Source organism: Phacochoerus africanus, chromosome 5 (genome assembly GCF_016906955.1).
Source record: "Phacochoerus africanus isolate WHEZ1 chromosome 5, ROS_Pafr_v1, whole genome shotgun sequence".
NCBI classification, from domain to species: domain Eukaryota; kingdom Metazoa; phylum Chordata; class Mammalia; order Artiodactyla; family Suidae; genus Phacochoerus; species Phacochoerus africanus.
Genome location: NC_062548.1, coordinates 37,276,694 through 37,297,111, shown reverse-complemented (window position 1 = coordinate 37,297,111; position 20,418 = coordinate 37,276,694). Strand labels below are relative to the sequence as shown.

At 55.1% G+C, this 20,418-nt stretch overlaps 2 protein-coding genes and 1 long non-coding RNA gene across 8 annotated transcripts in view; 1 reads left to right on the top strand and 2 right to left on the bottom strand.

Annotated features, from left to right (window-relative positions):
• Positions 1-932: 932 nt before the first annotated feature.
• On the top strand, positions 933-19,646 carry NUBP1 (NUBP iron-sulfur cluster assembly factor 1, cytosolic). 2 transcript variants are annotated; one of them, XM_047780511.1, is made up of 11 exons: positions 933-1,049; positions 1,134-1,238; positions 2,757-2,890; positions 9,240-9,308; positions 11,626-11,658; positions 12,239-12,329; positions 13,881-14,035; positions 15,533-15,643; positions 15,869-15,971; positions 18,616-18,699; positions 19,363-19,646. In XM_047780511.1, the coding sequence occupies exons 1-11, from the start codon at positions 1,031-1,033 to the stop codon at positions 19,419-19,421; spliced, it is 963 nt and encodes a 320-aa protein (XP_047636467.1). In that variant the 5' UTR covers positions 933-1,030; the 3' UTR covers positions 19,422-19,646. The 2 variants fall into 2 exon arrangements, with proteins under 2 accessions (XP_047636467.1, XP_047636468.1); XM_047780512.1 differs by having other exon boundaries at positions 960-1,039.
• Positions 14,030-19,441, bottom strand: LOC125127477 (uncharacterized). The gene is made up of 4 exons (XR_007134943.1): positions 16,887-19,441; positions 16,447-16,624; positions 15,484-16,058; positions 14,030-15,386 (listed from the first exon to the last, which is right to left on the bottom strand). It is a non-coding gene; the product is annotated as an uncharacterized LOC125127477 (long non-coding RNA).
• TVP23A (trans-golgi network vesicle protein 23 homolog A) overlaps positions 19,524-20,418 on the bottom strand; it is a 37,697-nt gene continuing 36,802 nt past the window's right edge. For all 5 annotated transcript variants that reach the window (XM_047780516.1, XM_047780517.1, XM_047780515.1 and 2 more), the window contains one exon: positions 19,524-19,744. The gene's annotated coding sequence lies outside the window, so the exon portion shown is untranslated. The remainder of the gene's footprint in view (positions 19,745-20,418) is intronic.

Genomic DNA, 20,418 nt, shown 5'->3' with positions numbered 1-20,418 from the left:
CTCCAGGAAAAGCAACGAGGGGTCCTTGGAGAACTAGCTGGAGCAAATAGAAGGGGAACCTGCACAGTCTTACTGTGTTGGAAAGAACGAGCACAAAGATGGTGGATTAGTGTCCGTAACACAGGACCTGGCTTGACTAGGCTTCACGGGCTAAACTGACGGAGGGGAGTAGGAAATTGACCAGAGAGAATAGTTTATTAAATATAGAATATTTTAAAGGTCCGTGAGTCTCAAAAAGGGCGGGGAGGAATCTCTTATTTACTGCGGAATGGCAGTTAATTAACTCAGATAATAGATAATGACAGAACTGAGAAAAAGCACAATTTTGCAAACACCTATGTAACCCATCCAGGTAAGAATGATGCTAAAACCATTGAGTGAAAGGTTGATTGAGAACAGGATATTCACATGATCTTAATGGACCACCCCCAGAGAGTCTCTATTAATTACAAATGGAAAACGGTACCATTCCCTGGAGAAACAGGACACACACCATCTTCATCAAGTGATCAAGCCCTCACATCACCAATAACGACGTCCACTGATTGGCATTATGTGCTTCTGCTGTGATACAACGGTAAGAACATTCTGCTAAAAACTTTAACCTGAATCTAATGGGGGAGTGGGGGTGGGAGGAGGCGGAGGCGGCGGGCTTTTCAAAAGAAATTGGAGCGAACAAAAGATAAAGTGCGACTTGGGGGTGGAGCCCTATTTGGAACAGCCGAGTAAATGAATAATGTGCCAACAATTTTGCAAATGTCAAATCTCTCGGGTATGAAAATGGCACCGATGTCATGTAGGATAACGCCTTTGTTCCTAGGAGATACCTACTAAAGTGCTTGGGATAGATCTCTGCAGCTCAATTTTAAAAGGAACAGAAACGCCTCAAGCTCCCGACCACAGGATTTGCGGTACACACGCCCTCTCGCTGAGACTTATTTCGCGCAGCTGGAGGATCAGATTGGGCGCCTCGAGGCGGAAATACGCAACGGCAGTTTCCGGTGACCGCAGAGGCGTCCAAAGCAGCAGAATGGAGGAGGTACCGCACGGTGAGCGCGCGGAAGCGGGGGTTGGGGGAGTGGCGGGACTGACAAGACAGGAGCCACTTGAATGGTGATCTTTTCTCCGTGCAGACTGTCCCGGGACCGGCAGTGCCCAGGCGGGTCGAGGGGCTTCATGTCAGGGGTGTCCGAACCAGCGGCTATGCGCTTCGGGAGCTGGTGCTGCGCCGGACCCGGGTAAGCAAGGGCGCGGCTTGAACAGGAAGGGGACCTCGCTGTCCTGGAAGAGGCGGGGCGTGTGGGTGGGGGTGGTTATGGGTTGGGGACCTGAAGGATGAGTGACAGGGGCAGGGCCCAGGGAGGCGAGACGTGGAAGCGTCTTCAGGGTAAGGGGCGGGGCACTTTGAAGGCGGGGAAAATTGGGCGGATGGCTTCTGATGCCTTGACTGGGTGGAATCCAAAGGGGTCTTAGCAGGGCTGCGGGTGAGGGGTGGGTGGGGCCAGAGGTTTGAGTGACAGTAACTAGAAGTGGTCGGGAGGAGGCGGTCACCCCAAGGAACGGGGAGGGATTGAAGTTGGGTAGCTAGGGCTTAAATCTTAGCTTCACCAGCTGCTCTCTTTGGACAAACTTTTCCTTCTTTTGAGGAGCGATTCTTCCATTAATTCAACAAAAGTACGTGTCAATCACTTGAAGGCGCGGTGCTCCATGCTGGGGAATCAGTTGTGAAAGAGGTAGATGAGGTCACTAGGGAAAGTGTGTTTAATAGGGGAGACCCACAGTAACCACATCAGCACAGTAGTAAACACGGCGAAAGAGAAACTGAAGAGCGAGAGCCTACTTGAGATCTTAAAAAGCAGGCTGGGGGAAGAATTTTGAAGGAATTCAAAGAGAGACGTGGGTTTGATTCTTGGGACCACTGCACATAGTGTGACTGTGCAACAGTCTTAACCTTTTTGAGCCTCCATTCCCTCATCAAAAATGGAGAAAAAAATAGGAGTTTCTGTCATGGCTCATCGGAAACAAATCCGACTAGTATCCATGAGGACGCGCGGGTTTGTTCCCTGACCTTGCTCAGTGGGTTGCGGACCTGGCGATGCCATGAGCTGAGGTGTCTGTCGCAGACATGGCTTGGATCCCAAGTTGATGTGGCTGTGGTGCAGGCTGGCAGCTGCATCTCCATTTCGACCCCTAGCCTGGGAACTTGCATATGTCACGGGTGGGGCCCTAAAAAGGACAAAAAAAAAAGAAAGAAAAAAATCGAGCATTGTGTTAAGGATTTGAAATGGGGTGAGATAGTGAAAGCATAGTAAATGATAGTCATCTGTGACAGGTACTGATTAAGTGCCTGCAATTTGTCAATTTCTCAGTCTTGGCACTACTGGCGTTCAGGGCTGGGTAAATCTTTGCTATGGGGCATCTGCCCTGAACACTGCAGGACACTGAGCAGCATCCGTGGCCTCTAGTCACTACACGCCAGCAGCACATCCTTCCTGTGACAACGAAGAGACGTACCCTGGGGGGGTCTGCCCCAGGTTGGGAATCACTGCTGTATCTATAGCTCTGCCCTGGAGCAATAAGTAAGGAAATATGAGAGGAGCCAGTAGCATTTTTTTGGTAGCACTGTTACTGCCATTGGAGAGGTGCTATTTCACGCCCAATCCCTTGAAATAGCCCGAGAACTTAGCTCCTTCCAGCCCATTGGAAGAGTGGAGACTGAGTGGGGGGCTTGGCCCTCTGAATTGCTTTCTTTGCAGCCATAGAGGAAATCAAAGAGAAAATGAAGACCGTGAAACACAAGATCTTGGTGCTGTCTGGGAAAGGCGGCGTGGGGAAAAGCACCTTCAGTGCCCACCTGGCCCACGGCCTAGCAGAGAATGAGAACACGCAGGTAGGCCCCTCAGGGAAGGCTGGGAGCAGCTCCTGTCTGAGGGCTCAGCATGGCTCGCAGGGAGTGAGAGTCCGTCTCTCTGGGGAGAGAAGGAGGAAGTGTAGCAGTCGAGCGGCGGAAGGAAGGATTTCATCGAAGTCTGCAGCCGTGGTCGTGGGTGGCAAGTGTCCGTTTCTCTTGGCCTGCAGATGATTTAAGTTCAGACCTTTTTCTGTTAACCCCCGTCGGTCTTTTTTTAGGCCAAGGGTCTGCAAACTATAGCTCACGGCCACATCCAGCCATTTCCTGTCTTTTTATGGTCTGTGAGCTGTGAACAGTTGTTTCATTTATAAATGGTTGGTTTTATAGTGTTATGTTAACACCTATGTGTTATCCTCGATTTTGCCCACAAAGCCTAAACTACCTTGCACTTGACCCTTGAAGGGAACACTTGCTGACCCCTGAACTAGGCCATTCACGCACACCATGTACACAGAGGAGCAAGATAACACATTTGCCAAGGCTGCCTTCGGGATTGCAGCCTTAGTAAAGAGTGTGGTGGGAGAGGAAGAAAAAGGTACCAACCTGTTTTTAAATGCAGGTGATCCATTGGGACTTAGGACGGTTTTGCACGGATTTAAAACCTGATCCGAAGATTCACTTTGATGACCATTTGAAACCTAATAAAACCGTGAATACTGCAGTTTTTTATTTTTGTTTTTTTTAAAACACATTCCACCTTTTTGATTTTTGCCAAAATGAAGTTTTGCTCACAGTTCAGTTAAAATACCACATACCAGAATTGCTAGAGAGGCATGGATGTCTCTTAAAACTCACAGCCCAACATGCTGAACCCTGAAATGAGGGACTTCTCAAGGACATGCGTTGGCGCTGTGGCCTGGGGAGGGGGCCTGCCACACATGCTACACGAATTGCCAAACCAATGTTTTTTTTTTTTTTCCATCAGAGCCCCATTCGGGCCTATAGACAAGTTCTGTGTCAGGTAGAAACAATTCCATTTTGTTCACATTGAAAGCCATTCCCAACCATTCCAGTGCTTTCCATGGTCTTGGTGTGTGCTGCTTTCATACATTTATTTATTTATTTAGTCTTTTTAGGGCCACACTCGCCACATATGGAGGTTCCCAGGCTAGGAGTCGAATCGGAGCTGTAGCTGTTGCCCTATACCACAGCCACAGCAACGCTGGATCCGAGCCTCGTGTGTGACCTACACCGCAGCTCACGGGAACACCAGATCCTTAGCCCACTGAGCGGAGCCAGGATTCAAATGCACAACCTCATGGTTCCTAGTCGGATTCGTTTCCACTGCACCACAACGAGAACTCCTATTTATTTATTTATTTATGGTCTTTTTACCTTTTCTAGGGCTGCTCCCGTGGCACATGGAGGTTCCCAGGCAAGGGGTCTAATTGGCACTGTAGCTGCCTGCCTACGCCAGAGCCACAGCCACGCGGGATCTGAGCCGCATCTGCGACCTACAGCACAGCTCACCACAACACCAGATCCTTAACCCACTGAGCAAGGCCAGGGATCAAACCCGCCACTTCATGGTTCCTAGTCAGATTCATTTCCATTGCGCCACGATGGGAACTCCTGTTTGTTTGTTTTAAGATGCTACTAGAAGGGACATTAGAGGTATGTTTAATTTGATATTGAAATTTCAAAACTGCCACATGTTGCCAGTTATATTTTTTTAACTCTAAAAGCTGGATAAATGTCAGTGCTTTCTTTTTGAGTGAGAGAAGCCATCTTATTCCAGTGTGAAATAGCATCCAGAGTTCTCAGTAACATAAAGACTGATTCTTCCACAAAAACCAAGTAAAGCCAGCTACAGTGGGCAAGAGAATCAAGCCTACCATTCCTGCCTGCCCTTGACAGACAGACAGACAGACAGACACAGACACACACACACACACACACAGAGATATGAAGTGGCTCCTGAGATATCTCACCAAGGACTCCAGGAATACGTTTTTCAAATCATTGGGTTAAGGAGTTCCCTGGTGGCCTAGCAGTTAAGGATTTGGCATTGTCACTGCTATGGCTCAAGTTCAGTCCCAGGCCCAGGAACTGCCATATACTGCAGGTGCTGCCAAAAAAAAAAGAAAAGAAAAAATTTAAGAAAGTAGAGTTTGCTTCAGGGGTCAGCAAACTTTATGTAAAGAGCCAGAGGGTGGAGTTCCCTTGTGGCTCAGCAGGTTAAGGATCTGATGTTGTCACTGCTGTGGTTCTGGGTACAGCTGTGGTGCAGGTGAAAGCCTAGCCTGGGAACTTAGGCGTGCTGCAAGTGTGTGGGGGGGGGGAGAATAAAAACCAGGTGGTAAATATTTTAGGCTTTGTAGGTTATACAGCACTTTTTTTTTTAGGTTATATAGTTTCTGTAGCAACTATTCAGTTCTGTCCTTGAACATGAAAGCAGCCACAGATAACCTATAAACAAATCAGTGTGGCTATGTTATAGTAAAACTTTGAATTTCATACAATTTGAATTCCATATAATTGTCATGTCTTGAAATAAAAGTACTCTTTTTTTTTTTTCCAACACTCTAAAAACCTAATAACCATTCTTAGCTGTGGGCTGTACAAAAACAGGCAGCAGGCTTGGTTTGGCCCCTGGGTTGTAGTATGTTGGCCCCTGGTTTGGTTTGTGGCACCCAAAGCACTAGTGCTGGCTGGGGAAGGACTTTGCAGGAGGTGGGGCAGCGTGGTCTTCCTGGGACGGAGAAGAGGCCGGACTGGGTGATCTGGAAAGCGTGGTGTTGCTCTCACTCCCTTGGGTTCCTGAATTCCTCTGTGCGCTCGTTTGTTTTCTGATCCTTTTGTGACACGTGGAGCCGCTCTTGTTGGCCTCTGCCACGGACGTGGGTCACTCTGGAGTCCGGTATCTGTTACCCAAGGTGTGCCCTCAGGATTCAGGACAGGGGAAAGGTGACTGGCAGGGGACAGCTGGGCAGGCTCCTTGGAGGAGGTGGCCTCTGGACTCTAGTGGGGCAGAGGGACTGTGGCAGGAGGAGACAGAGGTGCAGAGCCGGCACTGCCCGGGCAGACAGGTGGGCAGCGTGGGGCGGCCATTCAGGCGAAGGAGCCCGACCGGGAGGCTTTTATCGCCCCGGGAAGGCAGTCCAGCGGGAACGGGGTATGATTTGAGCTGAATGTGCGATTGCATGGCGCCAGAGGGCACGTAAGCCAGCGGGAGGTGATGCTCTGGTCTCCATGAGAGGCTTCGAGGACACAGCTAGGGCGGTGCCAGAACAGATGCTGGGAAGATGGAGCAGCCGGGCCTCCAACTCAGAGAAGAGGGAGGGTCAGGACTCTAGCTGAGCATGCAGGGCAGGAGGTGGGCGTAGCTTAGCGTGGTGGCCAGGAACACCTGCTGTGGAGTCTGCCCACAATCATGTGCCAACTCCGCCCATACCACTGCTGTGACCTTGGGCGGTTATCCGCCTCTGCCTCAGTTCTCTCCTCTGTAAAATGGGACTCAGGGCTGAGCGAGATGATGTGTGTAAGTGTAAAATGCTTAACACAGTGCCTGATGCACAGGAAGCGCTCCAAAAATGTCCCCGACGGCCACCGTTGTTACTACCATATGCCACTGCAAGGTCCTGCTAACCAGATGTCCCAGTGGCTGTGATCTGGCCCTTTCAGACTTCCTGTTGCCCCTGCCACTGTAAGAAAGGGAATGACTTATGCTTTGGAAATAATGAGTCTGTAGCCCACCCAGTCTGCAGGGCTGAGCAGGTTCAAGATACCACTTGCCAATCCATCCTTCTGTTAGCAGTCTCTTGCTCTCTGAGGCTCAGCTTTGTATTGGCCAAGTGGCTGGCCAAGAAATGTGTTTTCTGAAATGATCCATGGTACCCAGAATAATCTTTGCTTTTAGAAGCTGTCAGGCATCTTCTTAAACAGCTGGAGATGCTCTTTAACTGGGTCGGCTGCAGGGAGCCGCTTGTGATCTGAAGCTATTTACACAGACCCATGTGCTTCCGTGTAATTATGTCCTGAAGCCCTACTGTGTGCACGTCCTGACTGCAGCACACTGAGGGGGGCACACGGCCTGCTGGAGACAGGCTAGAGGAGCTGGGTGTCTTCGGGCGCTGGTGTTTAACAGAAATGTCAGCATGCACGAAAGTGTATCTTCCCCGAATACCTGCTCAGGACAGAAACTATCACTGTCTGCCAGGGGTGCCCGGGGTAGGCACAGAGCTCACACGGAGGGTCTTGCTAATTAAAGCCAAGTGGTACACGCGCACACCTTACATTCAGTGGGATGGTACCGACCACCCGTCCTTTTCTCCTGCCGCCTGGTGACGGCTCATTACCCACTCCCAGCAAGGCTGTTCCATGGCAGCGCTCAGGCCGGCGGGTGTCTGACAGTTCATAAGGGGCCTCGAGTCACAGGGTAGCCCCTGGCTGCTCACAGGCAGGCCGGGGAGTATGCAGGTTGGGGTGAAAGGAGGAGGAGCCTGCGCGGTGTTGACCTGAGCCTGGAGATGACCCAGCATCACGTGCCTTCTTTCCGCTGCAAGAGCAGCTCCCAAAAGTTACAGCTAACCCTCCCGCCTGTGATCTGAAAGGCGCACCGTCACTGAAAGATTCACACTGGGGGCTTCAGGGCTTGTAGACTTGAGCGCTGGAAGGGGCCTAATGACCTCCTGAAACACTGGCTTCATAGATGAGCAGCTCAGACAGAGCTGGCAGGAGAGGGCTCCTGTGCCAGGTGACACACCTCGGAGCGCTTAGAATTAAAACGAGAGGCCACTTCCAGTGACCTCTCAAGGGGAAGCGTGGGGCGCTGGGTAGGGAAACGTGGATCCTGACAGCCCTGCCACACCTGTTCGACCATTTTCTGGCTGGGAAGAGGTGTGGCTGGGCTTCCTCTTCCCATCAGGCTTCTGGCACCTTCCACAGAGAAACTGTGAGGATTAATGCAGGCACGTGTCTCCCAGCTAGGGGTGTCTAAGGTTCTCTGGCTTCCCTGGAGCAGAAAGGGAATGCGTCGGACGGGGCAGCGGCAGGATCAGCAGGGAGTCTGAAGGGGACGGCGCACGGCCAGTGGGAGAGTGGGGGTAGCAGGAATGTGCCACAGCCTTTTCGGGTCCCACCACGGGAGTGCGTGCACGTGATTGTTTCTTGCATCATTTTGCCCAAGTTATCCCCTTGGTCGTGGGGCGTCGGTGGCCAAGGTGGCAGGGGGGTGTCCTCAAAAGGAAACTGATTAAAGTGGCCCCACGAGAGAGACTTTCTAGACTGAGGGGCTAGAAACCTGAGAGTGTTGATGAAGGGCCTCATTAGTGTCGCAGTGATGGTGTAATTTCCCAGGTCGTGAGGCTCTGATGTAAAACGGCTGATCCTCAACACGCATCCGCTTAAAGCATCTGCCAGGCCTAGGACGTGGGTCTAGAGGATGAGCCTGGTTCTGCTGCACTCTTCCCGGGGTCCAGCAGGGGGCGCGCGAGGCCAGCAGGGATCGGAAGGACGAGCCGCCCTTCTGACCACGCTATGAGGTCCTGTGAGGACCGCGGGAGGTCAGGGTTTCTGAGAGGCCTGAAGAAGGAAGCCAGAAATGAATTGAGGGCAGTTAAAAAGCTACCCAGACATGCTGTACTTTGGATCTCAGACGGGAGAGCGTTCAGGATGAACACAGCTGAAGGCTGCCCCAGACCCTTTCATTTTTCCCGCCCGGAGAGCAGGGCATTTGGGGTGGAAGGAGTCATCCACGGCCCCATGTTAACCAGCAAAGAACTCGGGTAGCTGTCCTCAGGTTTGGCTTCTTTTTTTGGAAGTGGAGGCCAAGTCATTGTTAACCTTTAGCATCAAAGGAAAACAGAGCTTGGTCCGCGCCCAGCTGAGGGTCCACTTTGGCCCTCTCCAGGCCCCAAGGCTCGCGGAAGAGCCCTGGTGCTGGAGTCTGGAGACTTTGGTTCATGCCCCAGCTCTGCTCCCTGCTTGTTGAACAAGCCTCTGGGCCTCTCTGAACCTCCGTTTCCTCTTCTGTGAAGCAGGGATAGTGATCTTTGCATACACACACACCACCACAGGGTTAAGGGCCAAGTAGACAGTGCCTGGACCTGAATCTTGAAGGGACCTGACACCCATAAGATCCCCCTGGCAACAGGGCAGACTCAGGGCACCTGGGGAGGTGGGGGGTGTCGAGGTCCTTTGCCAAGTTCTCATCAGGAGTTGAGGCTGTGTCTCCCGGGCCTGGAAGGTCAGCCTGACTCCCTCGTGAGGTCACCTGGTCCCGGTTTGACCCAGCTTCCTGCATCCTCTCCTGCCCTCCTTTCCTTGGAACCCCTTCCAGGGACTCTGCGCCCAGTTACTCCCTGCTCTGTCTCTTCTCGTCCCCCAGGTGGCTCTCCTAGACATTGACATCTGCGGGCCGTCGATCCCCAAGATCATGGGACTGGAGGGAGAACAGGTAATGGCTTCGTGAAAAAACGTGGCCGGACTTTTTTCCCCGCAGCTGTAGCCCGGAGCTGCTAACCCTCTGCCAAGGGCTTTTACCTGGACGAGATGCCATCGGGTAAATGCTCACTGGTCCCCCTGTCTACTTGAACCATGGCCGTGAGTTCGGAGAGGGCAGGATCACATTTAAGTTCATCCAGACTGTCTGAGAAGTGTTCATTTCCAGGCCTTCGCAGAGGGGAAGAGAAACAGCACGCGAATGCACAAGTCAGACTCGGAAGCCTGGCGCAGCCTGGGGAGGCTAGGCCAGGGCTCACCAGGGGGCTGCACCCTGGACTCAAGGGGATAGCTTGGCCCTTGTGGTCACCGGAGGGCAAGTGAGACGGCAGGGCAAGCTAGTGACACAGGTGGGGGCAGAGCAGCAGGTCTCCCTTCTAGGTGGCACAGAGCTGACCTAGAGGGGCTCTCTGGGGGGCACTGACACAAGGCCAGAGGGCGAGGCTGTCAAGATGTGTTCATTCTCTGGTGTTCCCGCTGTGGTGCAAGGGGATCGGCGGCGTCTTGGGAGCCCTGGGACGGGGGTTTGAACCCCTGTCCAGCGCAATAGGTTAAGGATTGGCATTGCTGCAGCTGTGACTTAGATCACAACTGCGGCTCTGATCTGATCCCTGACTGGGGAACTCTATATGCCTCGGGGCAGCGAAAAACGTAAAAAAAAAAAACAAAAAAAGATTGGTTCTTTCTTTACTGGGTGCTGGGTTCAGAGGCCAGCAAGACAGATATAGACTCTGCTGTCATGGGAGGGGCAGACGATAGATAATAGGACGCTGAGCAGAGTGAGGGGACAGAAGGGCGGGGCAGGGGGAGCTGCTCACAGGGAGGGGCGGCAAGGGCACCCTGCCCAGACAGCCCAGAGGAGGGCACTCGGGGCAGGGCAGCCTGGGCAGGACTGCTGACGCAGGACAGTCCTCACACCCTCCCTACAGGGTCCCCAGGGCCAGGGCAGAGTGACAGGGTAGCAGGGAGTGGCCAGGGGCAGAGGGGGCCAGTCCCTGGGGGACCGCTTCGGATGGCGCAGGGCTTGGGGTCTGCTTCTGAGCTGCTGGGGAAGGGCTGACACCGAGCAGCAGGGTCACGGCTGTGACCGCGTGGCCAAGGGCAGTGAGCTCCGCGGCACACGCCCCCTCGGCACGGGGACTGCTACTGTTGGTACGTGCAGGTGCTTCTCACTGTGCCCATTCCTGAGTCATTTATAAACACTAAATGCCAAGCGGTGAGAAAACCAGGAGCCCCACGCTTGTCCTCTCCTGTGCTTTGGGCCCTCGTGTTTACCCCCTTTCAAGACCAGTGACTTAGAGAATGAGTATTAACAGGAATGAGTGGGGGTTTCTCCTTAAAAGTATGACTTTAAAGCCAGTGACAAAGGACCATGTGTCATCTGATAAATCTTTCTATGGAATGTGGGGAACAGGCACATCCATGGTCCCCTAGGACCGGGGGAAACCTGGGGATGAGGGGCGATGCTTATGGGGTGCAAGGTATCTTCTTCAAGTAAAAACGTCCTAAAATGTCCAATTCTGTCACTATCCTGAAGCCATTTAATTGTACATTCAAATGGGTGAATTACATCTCAGTAGACTATTTTTAAAAAGTTAAGATTTCATCAAGAAAATGGACTGTGTTTTGGTTCCTGTGTTGCTTGCAGCATAGTGTCTAAGACTGATGTGCAATTGGAAGTTGTTGCATAAATTCCAGTTTCCCAATAAAGCGTCAGTGCAGACTTGAACCCTGGCAGTTCGTGAACACCCACGATGAAGGAAGGGCTGGGTCTTGAAGCAGTGCCGAGCTGGCGGGTGACACCCCCGCCCCATTTCTCATCCCCTGGGGGCAGTGGTGCAGTCAAGTCACTGAGGCGGGTTCTGAGTCCCAGTTCCCTCAAGGTGGCCCCTGCGCCCCTGGTCTCGTACAGAGGCCGCCTCGCTGCTCCACCCTCTGCTGCAGCTCCTGCGCAGCCCCAGCCCATTGCTGTCACACTTTTAAAATAGCGAAAATTATATTTAGACTCTGATAACTTTGGTTCCCTGACTAGATGTCTAAGCAGGGCTTCAAAATAATCCGACCTGGCAGGGAGAAAGCACGTGAATTCTGCCACCCAGCACCCACCACCCACCACCCACCGGCCACCACCCGGGCCTCCCAGTGCTCATTCCCTAGGAAGGACTTGGCAGTAGTGCTGAAGACAACAGACAGTCTTCTCACTGGAAACTGCGTGTGAAGCGTGACCAGGGTGTGTCATTTCTCACTAATGGGCACTGGCTTCTTCCACACAGGTTCACCAGAGCGGCTCGGGCTGGTCTCCAGTGGTGAGTGCTCCCCTCTGCCTGCTCTTCGCTGGGGTGGGCGCGGGCCTGGTGGGCCGCATTTTTCTCAACCCAACTCTGTATGTCAGTCGGCAACTACTTTTGGAGTCACTTGGCTAGTCACAGGGAATGCGGTTATGACCAGGGACCGGCAGACTCCGTCTCTCAAGGCTCAGAGAGCAAATATTTCCAATTTGTGGGCCACACAGTCGCCGCTATGGTAGCTTGAAAGTAGTGACATGCAAGCGAACAACCGTGGCTGTTTTCCAAGAAAGCTATGTCTAAAATTAGAAGGAAGGCCATAGTTTGCCAACCCCGGTCAGACAGCCAAGGAAATGATGTTTACTTCAGCTGGGTTCACTGTCAGTGCCGCAGAGGGCGGTCTGGTGCCTCTTTCAATCCCCCTGGTAGCCTCTTTTTTTTTTTTTTAATAATTTTTTTGGGGGGGTGGTTTGAAGATTCATAAGACTGAATATACTCAAAGATTAAGTAGTAATTTTTTCAGCCAGAGCTCAGACAAAAGACAGGGAAGTGCCTTGCCCTGTGGTTTTAAGTAAAACGTTTCTTGCATCATCCTTTGCAGTTCTTGGAAGACAACTTGGGGGTGATGTCGGTGGGTTTCTTGCTCAGCAGTCCTGATGACGCCGTCATCTGGAGAGGACCAAAGAAAAATGGTTTGCTGCTTTGCTTTGTCTCTTACTGAATCCGCCCAAGGGCAGAATCGCATCCTATCCTGTCAGGATGGCCTTGTAGAGTAGTATTTTTATTGTCACTGGTTGCCTCTTCACGGGTTGAAGAGAGCCAGCAGAAATAGCAATTTCAGGAGTTTCCACTGTGGCACAGTAGGTTAAGGTACTGGTGTTGCTGCTGCCATGGTGTGGGTCACAGCTGTGGCTGGAATTTGATCCCTGGCCCAGGAACTTTTGTATACTGCATGTACAGCCAGAAAAAAAGAGTTCCCATCATGGCTCAGTGGTATCAAACCCACCTAGTATCCATGAGGACACAGGTTCAGTCCCTTGGCCTTGCTCAGTGGGTTAAGGATCTGGCATTGCTGTGAGCTGTGTTAGTTTGCATACTCGATTCGGATCTGGCATTGCTGTGGCTGTGGCATAGGCTGGTAGCTACAGTTCCAGTTCAACTGCTATTCTGAGAATTTCCATATGCCATGGGTTCAGCCCTAAAAAGGCAAAGAAATACCTATTTTAGGAATTCTCCTGTGGCTCAGCGGGGTAAGGATCCCCCATTGTTACTGTAGCAGCTCAGGTCACTGATGCGGTGTAGGTTTGATCCCTGGCCCAGGAACTTCCACATTCCACAGGCGAGGCCAAAAAAAAAAAAATGTGTATATGTATATATGTGTGTATATATATATATATATACACACACACACACACACACCAATCTTAAATAATTTTTTAAAATTTTATTGGGATATAGTTGATTTACGATGTTGTATTAGCATCATGTTTACAGCAAAGAGGATCAGTTATACGTAAAATTTTTTTCTTTTTAGGGCTCCACCTGCGGCATATGGAAGTTCCCAGGCAGGGGTCAAATCAGAGCTGCAGTTGCCAGCCTACACCACAGCCACAGCCACTCGGGATCTGAGCCGCATCTGTGACCTGCACCTGTGACCTATACCTCCATGACCTACAGCTCACGGCAACGCCGGGTCCCTGACCCACTGAGCAAGGCCAGGGATTGAATGCACGTCCTCATGGATCCTAGTCAGGTTCCTTACCACTGAGCCACAGCGGGAACTCCTATACATAAACATTTTATAATTTCCTATCACTTGCGGGTTTTTCTCTCTTGGAAACCCGCCTGACCCTGAGAGTATTCCTCCTGTGTTTCTGTGTTCATGCGTGTCAGAGGGAGGACGTGAGGGGAGATGGGTGGCAGGTTGAGGGGGCTCAGAGGCTGCAGGTGATGACTGGAAATGCCGTTTTGGGCAAGGTCCCTCAGCCTCAGAGCTGCTGACCTTCTCAGCCAGGTGACCGCTGGCTGGGGACGGGGTGGACGGTGCTCCAGTCACAGGGTGTTAGGGTGTTAGCGGTTCCCCGGCCTCTGTGCCCTAGAGGCGAGCAGAACCCCCACCCTGATGGTTGCCCAGCACCACGGCTCTAGGCGTAGACAGGCTGGACCCCCAGAGCACAGCCGTGCGTCTGGAAAGAGTCAGAGGGACGGAAAAGAGAGGCAGCCTGCGGCGTGTCTCCTCGCAGGCATGATCAAGCAGTTCCTCCGCGACGTGGACTGGGGGGAGCTCGACTACCTCATCGTGGACACCCCGCCCGGGACGTCGGACGAGCACCTATCGGCCGTGCAGTACCTGGCCGGGGCGCACATCGACGGGGCGGTGCTCATCACCACGCCGCAGGTGAGCGAGGCCGGTGCCTGCCGGGAGCCGTCTCCGCGGCTCCTCAGACCGCGGCTCCGCAGCACACCCTGCTTGGCATCTGCAGAACCCTGGCGCTTCGCCCAGGCACTGTCAGCTGACTAGGGCATTCCACAGCGGGGAGGGGGGAGGTTTGTCCGCAGGTTAAACAAGAGTGGTTCAGAATCGCCTTTTAATTTCCCTTCACGTAGCCAGTGACATCTCGGTGCTGGTATAACTCAGCCCGTTCCCTGGACTCATGCCACCTTCCTGTGCTCATGCACTGGGTACCCCCGTCCCCACTGCTTCCCTCCTCTCGCTCTGAAACAAGTTGGGAACTCCCCCCAGCTTTCCACGACACCAGCCTGGGCCCAGACGGGCCTCTCAATAAGCTGCTGTGGGCCTGGCGCTTTCCTGGGCAGTGCCCAGCTCCTCCTGGAGCAGTCAGAGGCCCTGCGCCAAGAGGGCAGCCATGAGCAGGTGTGCTCGGGCCTGTGCTGTGCTTTGTCGTTACTGCCGTGCTCTTCGCAGGTCTCAAGAACCTTCCATCTTAGGGGGTTCTCCTCGGTTATACTTCTCTTCTCGGTAATCTCCCACCCCCACCCGGCTCCCCGGCTCCTAAGAAAGCACAGACCGGGGGCTGGATCTCAGGCTACGTCTGAATCTGCGTCACCCTTCATGCTCCATCGAGCCTGGTTCAGGAGAGGACGGAGCACCTTCTATGCGCAGCCCTGGGCCCGGCACCAGGGCAGGAAAACAGGCCGGTCCTCCCTCCTGGCGTGCACATGTGTGACGCCAGGTCGGTGGGGGACACGCTCAGGGCCACGAGAAGGTGCCTGGGTGTTATGGGGGGGCAGGATTCAGATCTGCCGGCGCCCCTGCTGCGCCATGGGCAGGGACCTGGGGCACGTGGAGGAGAAGGAAACACTTAGGTGTAAGGTGCGTGTCGCGTCTGGAGTGAATTTGAAGCGGTCCAGATCCGGTAATATTCCTTATTTTCTTGTCCATGAAGTGTGTTCATGATAACTGAGATCAGAGGTTGGCAGGCTTTTCTGGGAAGAGCCAGAGTGAAAGTTTCAGGCTTTGTGCCTCCCACGGTCTCTGTCACAGCCCCTCAGCTGTCCCGCTGGGGGGTGAAAGCGGCCAGAGGACACACGCAGAGGCACGGGCCCCGCCGGGTTCCAGCAGAACTTGATTTACAAAGCAGGCGGCCCACGGAGCCCACGGGCCCTCCCTGACCTCATCCACAGTGGGCTCGGCCGGATGTGGAATGTGGGGCTGGGGTCGAAGGTCGCTCTCCTGTCAGCGCAGGTCCCTTTGATGTTCTGCAGCTGCGGGTTATCCTTCGAGGCTTCTGAAAAGTCAAACAGCACCTAGAACCCGGCCCCACGCGGTCAGCACACGTGACACACTCACAGGGGCTCCGGTCTCCGGCGCTGCCCCACTCGGACCTTTTCCTCCTGAGGCTCCGAAGCAGCCGGGCTTCTTGCATCTCCACAGGAGGTGTCGCTCCAGGACGTGCGCAAAGAGATCAGCTTCTGCCACAAGGTGAAGCTGCCCATCATCGGGGTGGTGGAGAACATGAGCAGCTTCCTCTGCCCCCGCTGCCAGGTGAGGGTGCCCCGCCAGCCCCGTGGAGGCCGCAGCGGGAATGCCCCCCGCCCCCCCCCCCTTTCGGGACGTGGAGTCGGAGTTAAAATCCTCTTTTGCTGATTTCGTGAAAATTCCGACTTTCACACACAAGAGAGCCATTTTTAAAAGTTTCTTTAAAATGGGGTCCCTTCCTATGATCCTGCACCCACCTCAGGAGTCCTCCCCTTTTAATCCGCCCTCCAGAAAGAGTCTCAGATCTTCCCTCCCACGACCGGGGGTGCGGAGGTCATGTGCCAGGACCTGAAGATCCCGCTCCTCGGCAAGGTGCCTCTGGATCCGCGCATAGGTGGGTGCAGCGCCGCCGCCGCGAGGGGCTCCCACCTCCTCCGCTGAGAGGAGCAGAGGAACAGGGGCCCCCAGGGAGGAGGCAGGCCTGGAAGGGCGGAGAAGAGATGGTCGGGGGCGCCAGGCACAGGTAGGGCCCTCGGGGGTCCCCCAAGGAGCGGGGCGAGCATGCGAGGGGTGCCGTCCTCACAGGACTAGGTTCTGACGTGAAAGTCAAGGCCAGGATCAGCCTTGAAAACCCTGAAGGAGGTGCCCTGCTCCCCGCCGCCCGTGGCCTGTCTACAGGAAGCCCAGCCCAGCCCTGCTCGCGCCTGCTGCTCTCATGAGCACCCCTTCGGGGCCCGCTGTTCTGCTCTGCGCTCCGAGTCCCCAGTCCCTCGAGGCACTGCTCTGTGAGCACGCAGGGGACAAAGGCAGGGTGATGAGGGCCCCCCACTCTTTTAGCGACACCCTCACTGCCAGACTTTTGTTTGAACCTGAAGTCAGACGTCCCTGAGGGGGGTCGACAGAGACAGACAGGAGCACAGAGCCCAGGTGGGGCCTGTCCCCAGTCCTCAGTCCTGAGCGGCTTGGCGTGTGGGCACTGTGGGCACCGGGGCCGAGGCTGAATGCAGCGGCGGCGGGGAGAGGGTCAGTTAGGTCAGGGCCGGGGCGCTGGAGTGGAGAAGAAGGGACATAGGGCAAGTGACAGGGTTTGATGTCTCATGTCCACGCCGCCCAGCGTGAGGCAGCAGGGACATGGGGACAGCACCCGAAAGCGCGCGCACAGGAGGTGCCGTCGCGGGGAAGGCGGGCTCCCTCCTGGGCGCTGTGGAGGCTCTGCAGGCAGGGAGTGGGCTGTGGCAAGGGGGTGCCTGCCTTAAGGTGGCCTGGGAATCACCCCGAGCATCCAGGGAGGCATTTCCTGAGACCCCACCTCGCCTATTGCCTCGTCCGGAGCCCTCCTGGCTGTGATTGCCCCGCGGACTAGACCCCTCCAGCCGCTTCTTCCGACTTCCCAAACGCCGCGAGCTGTGGTTGCATTGACTGCCGTGGTGCAGTGTCCCTTGTGCTTGTGGGAGCAGGTGCTCCTCGTGGAGGCGCGTGACGTGTGGGTGACAGGGTGGGCAGTGGCAGCTGGGCGCGGCCACCGCCATCTCCCTCAGGCCTCAGAGCACCTGACGGGACAGAACAGCGGAGCCCAGGCTGCCAGTGGCAGCTTCGGGGCTCCGTTCCGAGTTGAGACTGAGTGCTGTCGAGCGGGCGAGGCCTCATGAGAGGACACCCACGTACCCAGACCTCCCCTCTAGTGGAAAGCACAGGGAGCGAGAGGAGGGACGGCCGCCGAGCACCTACAGGCGCTACGGAAAGGCGTACGGGGCTGAGGAGGTCACCCACCTTCCGCAGCTGCTTTTGTCCAGGAGGGAACAGCCACGTTCCTGCGAACAGATGGGAGGGCCCCTCTGGGGACATGTGGGCAGAGGAGCTGCCAGCCTCTGGCGCCAAGGTCCTTGGCCTCCCTGGCCCCACAGGCCCCTGGGGCCGCCGCCCAGCCCTCCGCCAGCGCTGCTCCGCTGCCAGCTCTGAGCCTGGAGGCCTCCATCTGTCAGGTGGGGACAGTGACGGAGCTGACCGCGGGGCTGCCGGGTGGAATGAAAGGTACAAGCAAAGGCCCGGCTGAAGGCCGTGCCCCAGGTGCTACTTGCAGAGGAGAGGCAGGAAAGGGGGGTGTGTGGGGGGGACCAGCACCTTTGTAAGGGGAAGATCAGCAGTGAGAGGACATGGGGCGAAGATCAGAAGAAAGTGGCCCCACACGTCTGCTGTGGGACCTGTGACTTCCTAGACCTGGGCCACGTGGGGCCCCAGTCTGCCCTCCCCTCTCGGCTGTCCCTGCCCACCGGGCAGTGCACTAGGGAGCAGCTGGGGGTCATGGAAGCGCTGCTTCCGCTTCTCCAGCAGGCTCAGTGTGCACGGGGGTCGACCCAGGGTCAGACAGGAGGGGGCACACCGCCTGCCTGAAGCCCCCCACCTTGTGCTCACCTGGACACGAGACAACCTGTACATCCACGGGAGGCACAGGAGTGGACAGTCCAGGGACAGGCTAGCAGACGACGGCCCTTCCAGATAAAATCACACACGGAGAGAGCGGTGGCGCAGCATGTGTGTCATGCACGCCCAGCGTTATTTCTTAAATACCTGGTTTGTGTACCTGCTGCATTTGCGTCCGTGCAGTAGTTCTACCTGCAGCACTGGCAGCCCCCTTTGAACGCAGCCTTCCCGTATAACCTTTTGTCCTCCATGCCTTCCCCACGTGCATTCCCGTTCTCGCCAGAGGACGCCTTGATCTGTACATGCAGGTTCCCAGGCCCACGCAGCCACTGCATCTGTTCTGTACGGGGCCCCGGGACCTGCATTTGCCACACGCCACCTAGATGACTCGTAGGCACACACACTAACCACACAGCCAGGCTCGGGTCAGGGTCCCCGCTGGGTGGAGGGGAAACAGGCGCGGTTCTCAAGCCCCCAACTTCCTGTCTCAGCTTCCTCCGCCGCTACGAGTAAGGTGGGCTCAGGAGCGTCTGTGTCCCGGGCCCAGAAGGAGCCCTGAGTTCATGTCACCACTGGTTTCTTCATGGATTTAATTTTCTTTCACTTCCTTCTTTAAGCTGAGAGTTGTGACAAAGGACAGTCTTTTTTGGTCGAAGCTCCGGATTCACCAGCCACCCTGGCCTATAGAAGTATAATCCAGAGTAAGTGGGACCCCACATGGCCCTGGGGCTAGGAAGTGACACAGATGAGCAGAGTAGGCTGGGTGTGGGCAAATCCCACTGGGGATCATAAGTGGCCACGGGCACACAGCCTCGGGCAGGGGCGGGGGGCAACGGGGGTAGCAGGGTCTGGGGTGAGCCCTCAGTCCAGGAGACCAGGTGTCTTGAAAAATCTCCCGGTACATCAGCGCCATGAGCTACCGTGGTTTAAAGCCACAGGGTGAAGTTTGTGGTACAGGAAAGGAGAGTGGGGGGGGGAAAAAAGCACAGTGAGCTGAACCAAACCCATGTGCAGGCCCCGTTCAGCCAGCAGCAGGTCAGAGGCCTCGAGTTTAAGGCAGAGGTGTCAGAAGAAAAGCTTTAGACTCCTGGCTGGCGGCTGAGTTCTGAGCCCGTGACCTGGGGTCAGGGGGAGATAACACCATTCCTGATCTTCACCGTGAGGCTTCCAGCTCTGCTCAGACACCACGGGTATTCGGCTCACGTGCAAAGATTCAGGGGGTCAGCCGAAAGGGAGCTCTCGGGGGCATGAAGCCGCCTGGGGACTCCACCCCATCTGGACGCGCCCCCGCCAGCACAGGCCGGGCCCCTGGAGGGGCTGCCAAGTGCCCGCACTTCTGTGCCTCCATCTGTCTTGTCTTCCAGGAATCCGGGAGTTCTGCGATCTGCGTCCACCTGAAGGAGCGAACCACGTCGCCTCCTGAAGGAGGAGGGTGTCCGGGGCGCAGGCTGCGCGTCTGTCCCCCAAGCAGCCTGGGGAGAAGGTGGTGCGGCACAGGCAGGAAGGGCCCAGCCCCAGGCATGGCTTGGAGAGCCTTGCAGAGACTTTACTCGTCGTTCCCTGAGCACAAGCTGTACAGAGCCGTGTTTACAGACGTGCCATTTAGAAAATAAAAACCTCTCAAGCCTCGGGCCCGAGGCCTGCTCCACGGGAAGACCTCCGGCCTGCGGGTCCTGGCACTCATCTCTGTCGGCAGCTCGACCGCAGAACCTCCCCCTCGAGCCCCTGCCGTCTCGGAAAATAAGCCTAAAAAAGAACCACAGAGATAAAGAGATGAATGTGTGGCTTCACTGCCGACACACAGTCACGCTGTCAGGGAGCCCGTGCTCACAGAGAGGAGGCATTAAAGTGACAACAGAGCCCCCCCACCCCCCGAGGCCAGTGCATGAAGTGCGGCCGGGCATAGTCACCCTCAGAAAAGCCCTCGTCACCCACAGCATCACACCTGGGGTCAACACCCTGTATGGGAATCCATGTCCCCTATACCCACTAGTTTCCAGCATCAAACAAGACAATTTACACCGTTTTAAAAATTACATGAAAAGGAGTTCCCGCTGTGGCTTAGTGGTTAATGAACCCGACTAGCATCCATCAGGACATGGGTTCGATCCCTGGCCTTGCTCAGCGGGTTAAGGATCTGGGGGTGTAGGTCGCAGATGCGGCTGGGATCTGGCGTTGCTGTGGCTGTGGCATAGGCTGGCGGCTACAGCTCCAATTAGACCCCTAGCCTGGGAACCTCCATATGCCAAGGGTGCAGCCCTAAAAAGAAAAAAAAAAAAATTACGTAAAAAAGAAGATGCAAACTCTAGGATGATGCTGATCGCCCTGAGGTGCTCACTCTGTCTGAAAGACACAGGACCCTGAGCAGCTGAGGGAAGAGTAAATCCCATTTCCCATCTTCCTCTGGCCAGCCCCCTCCC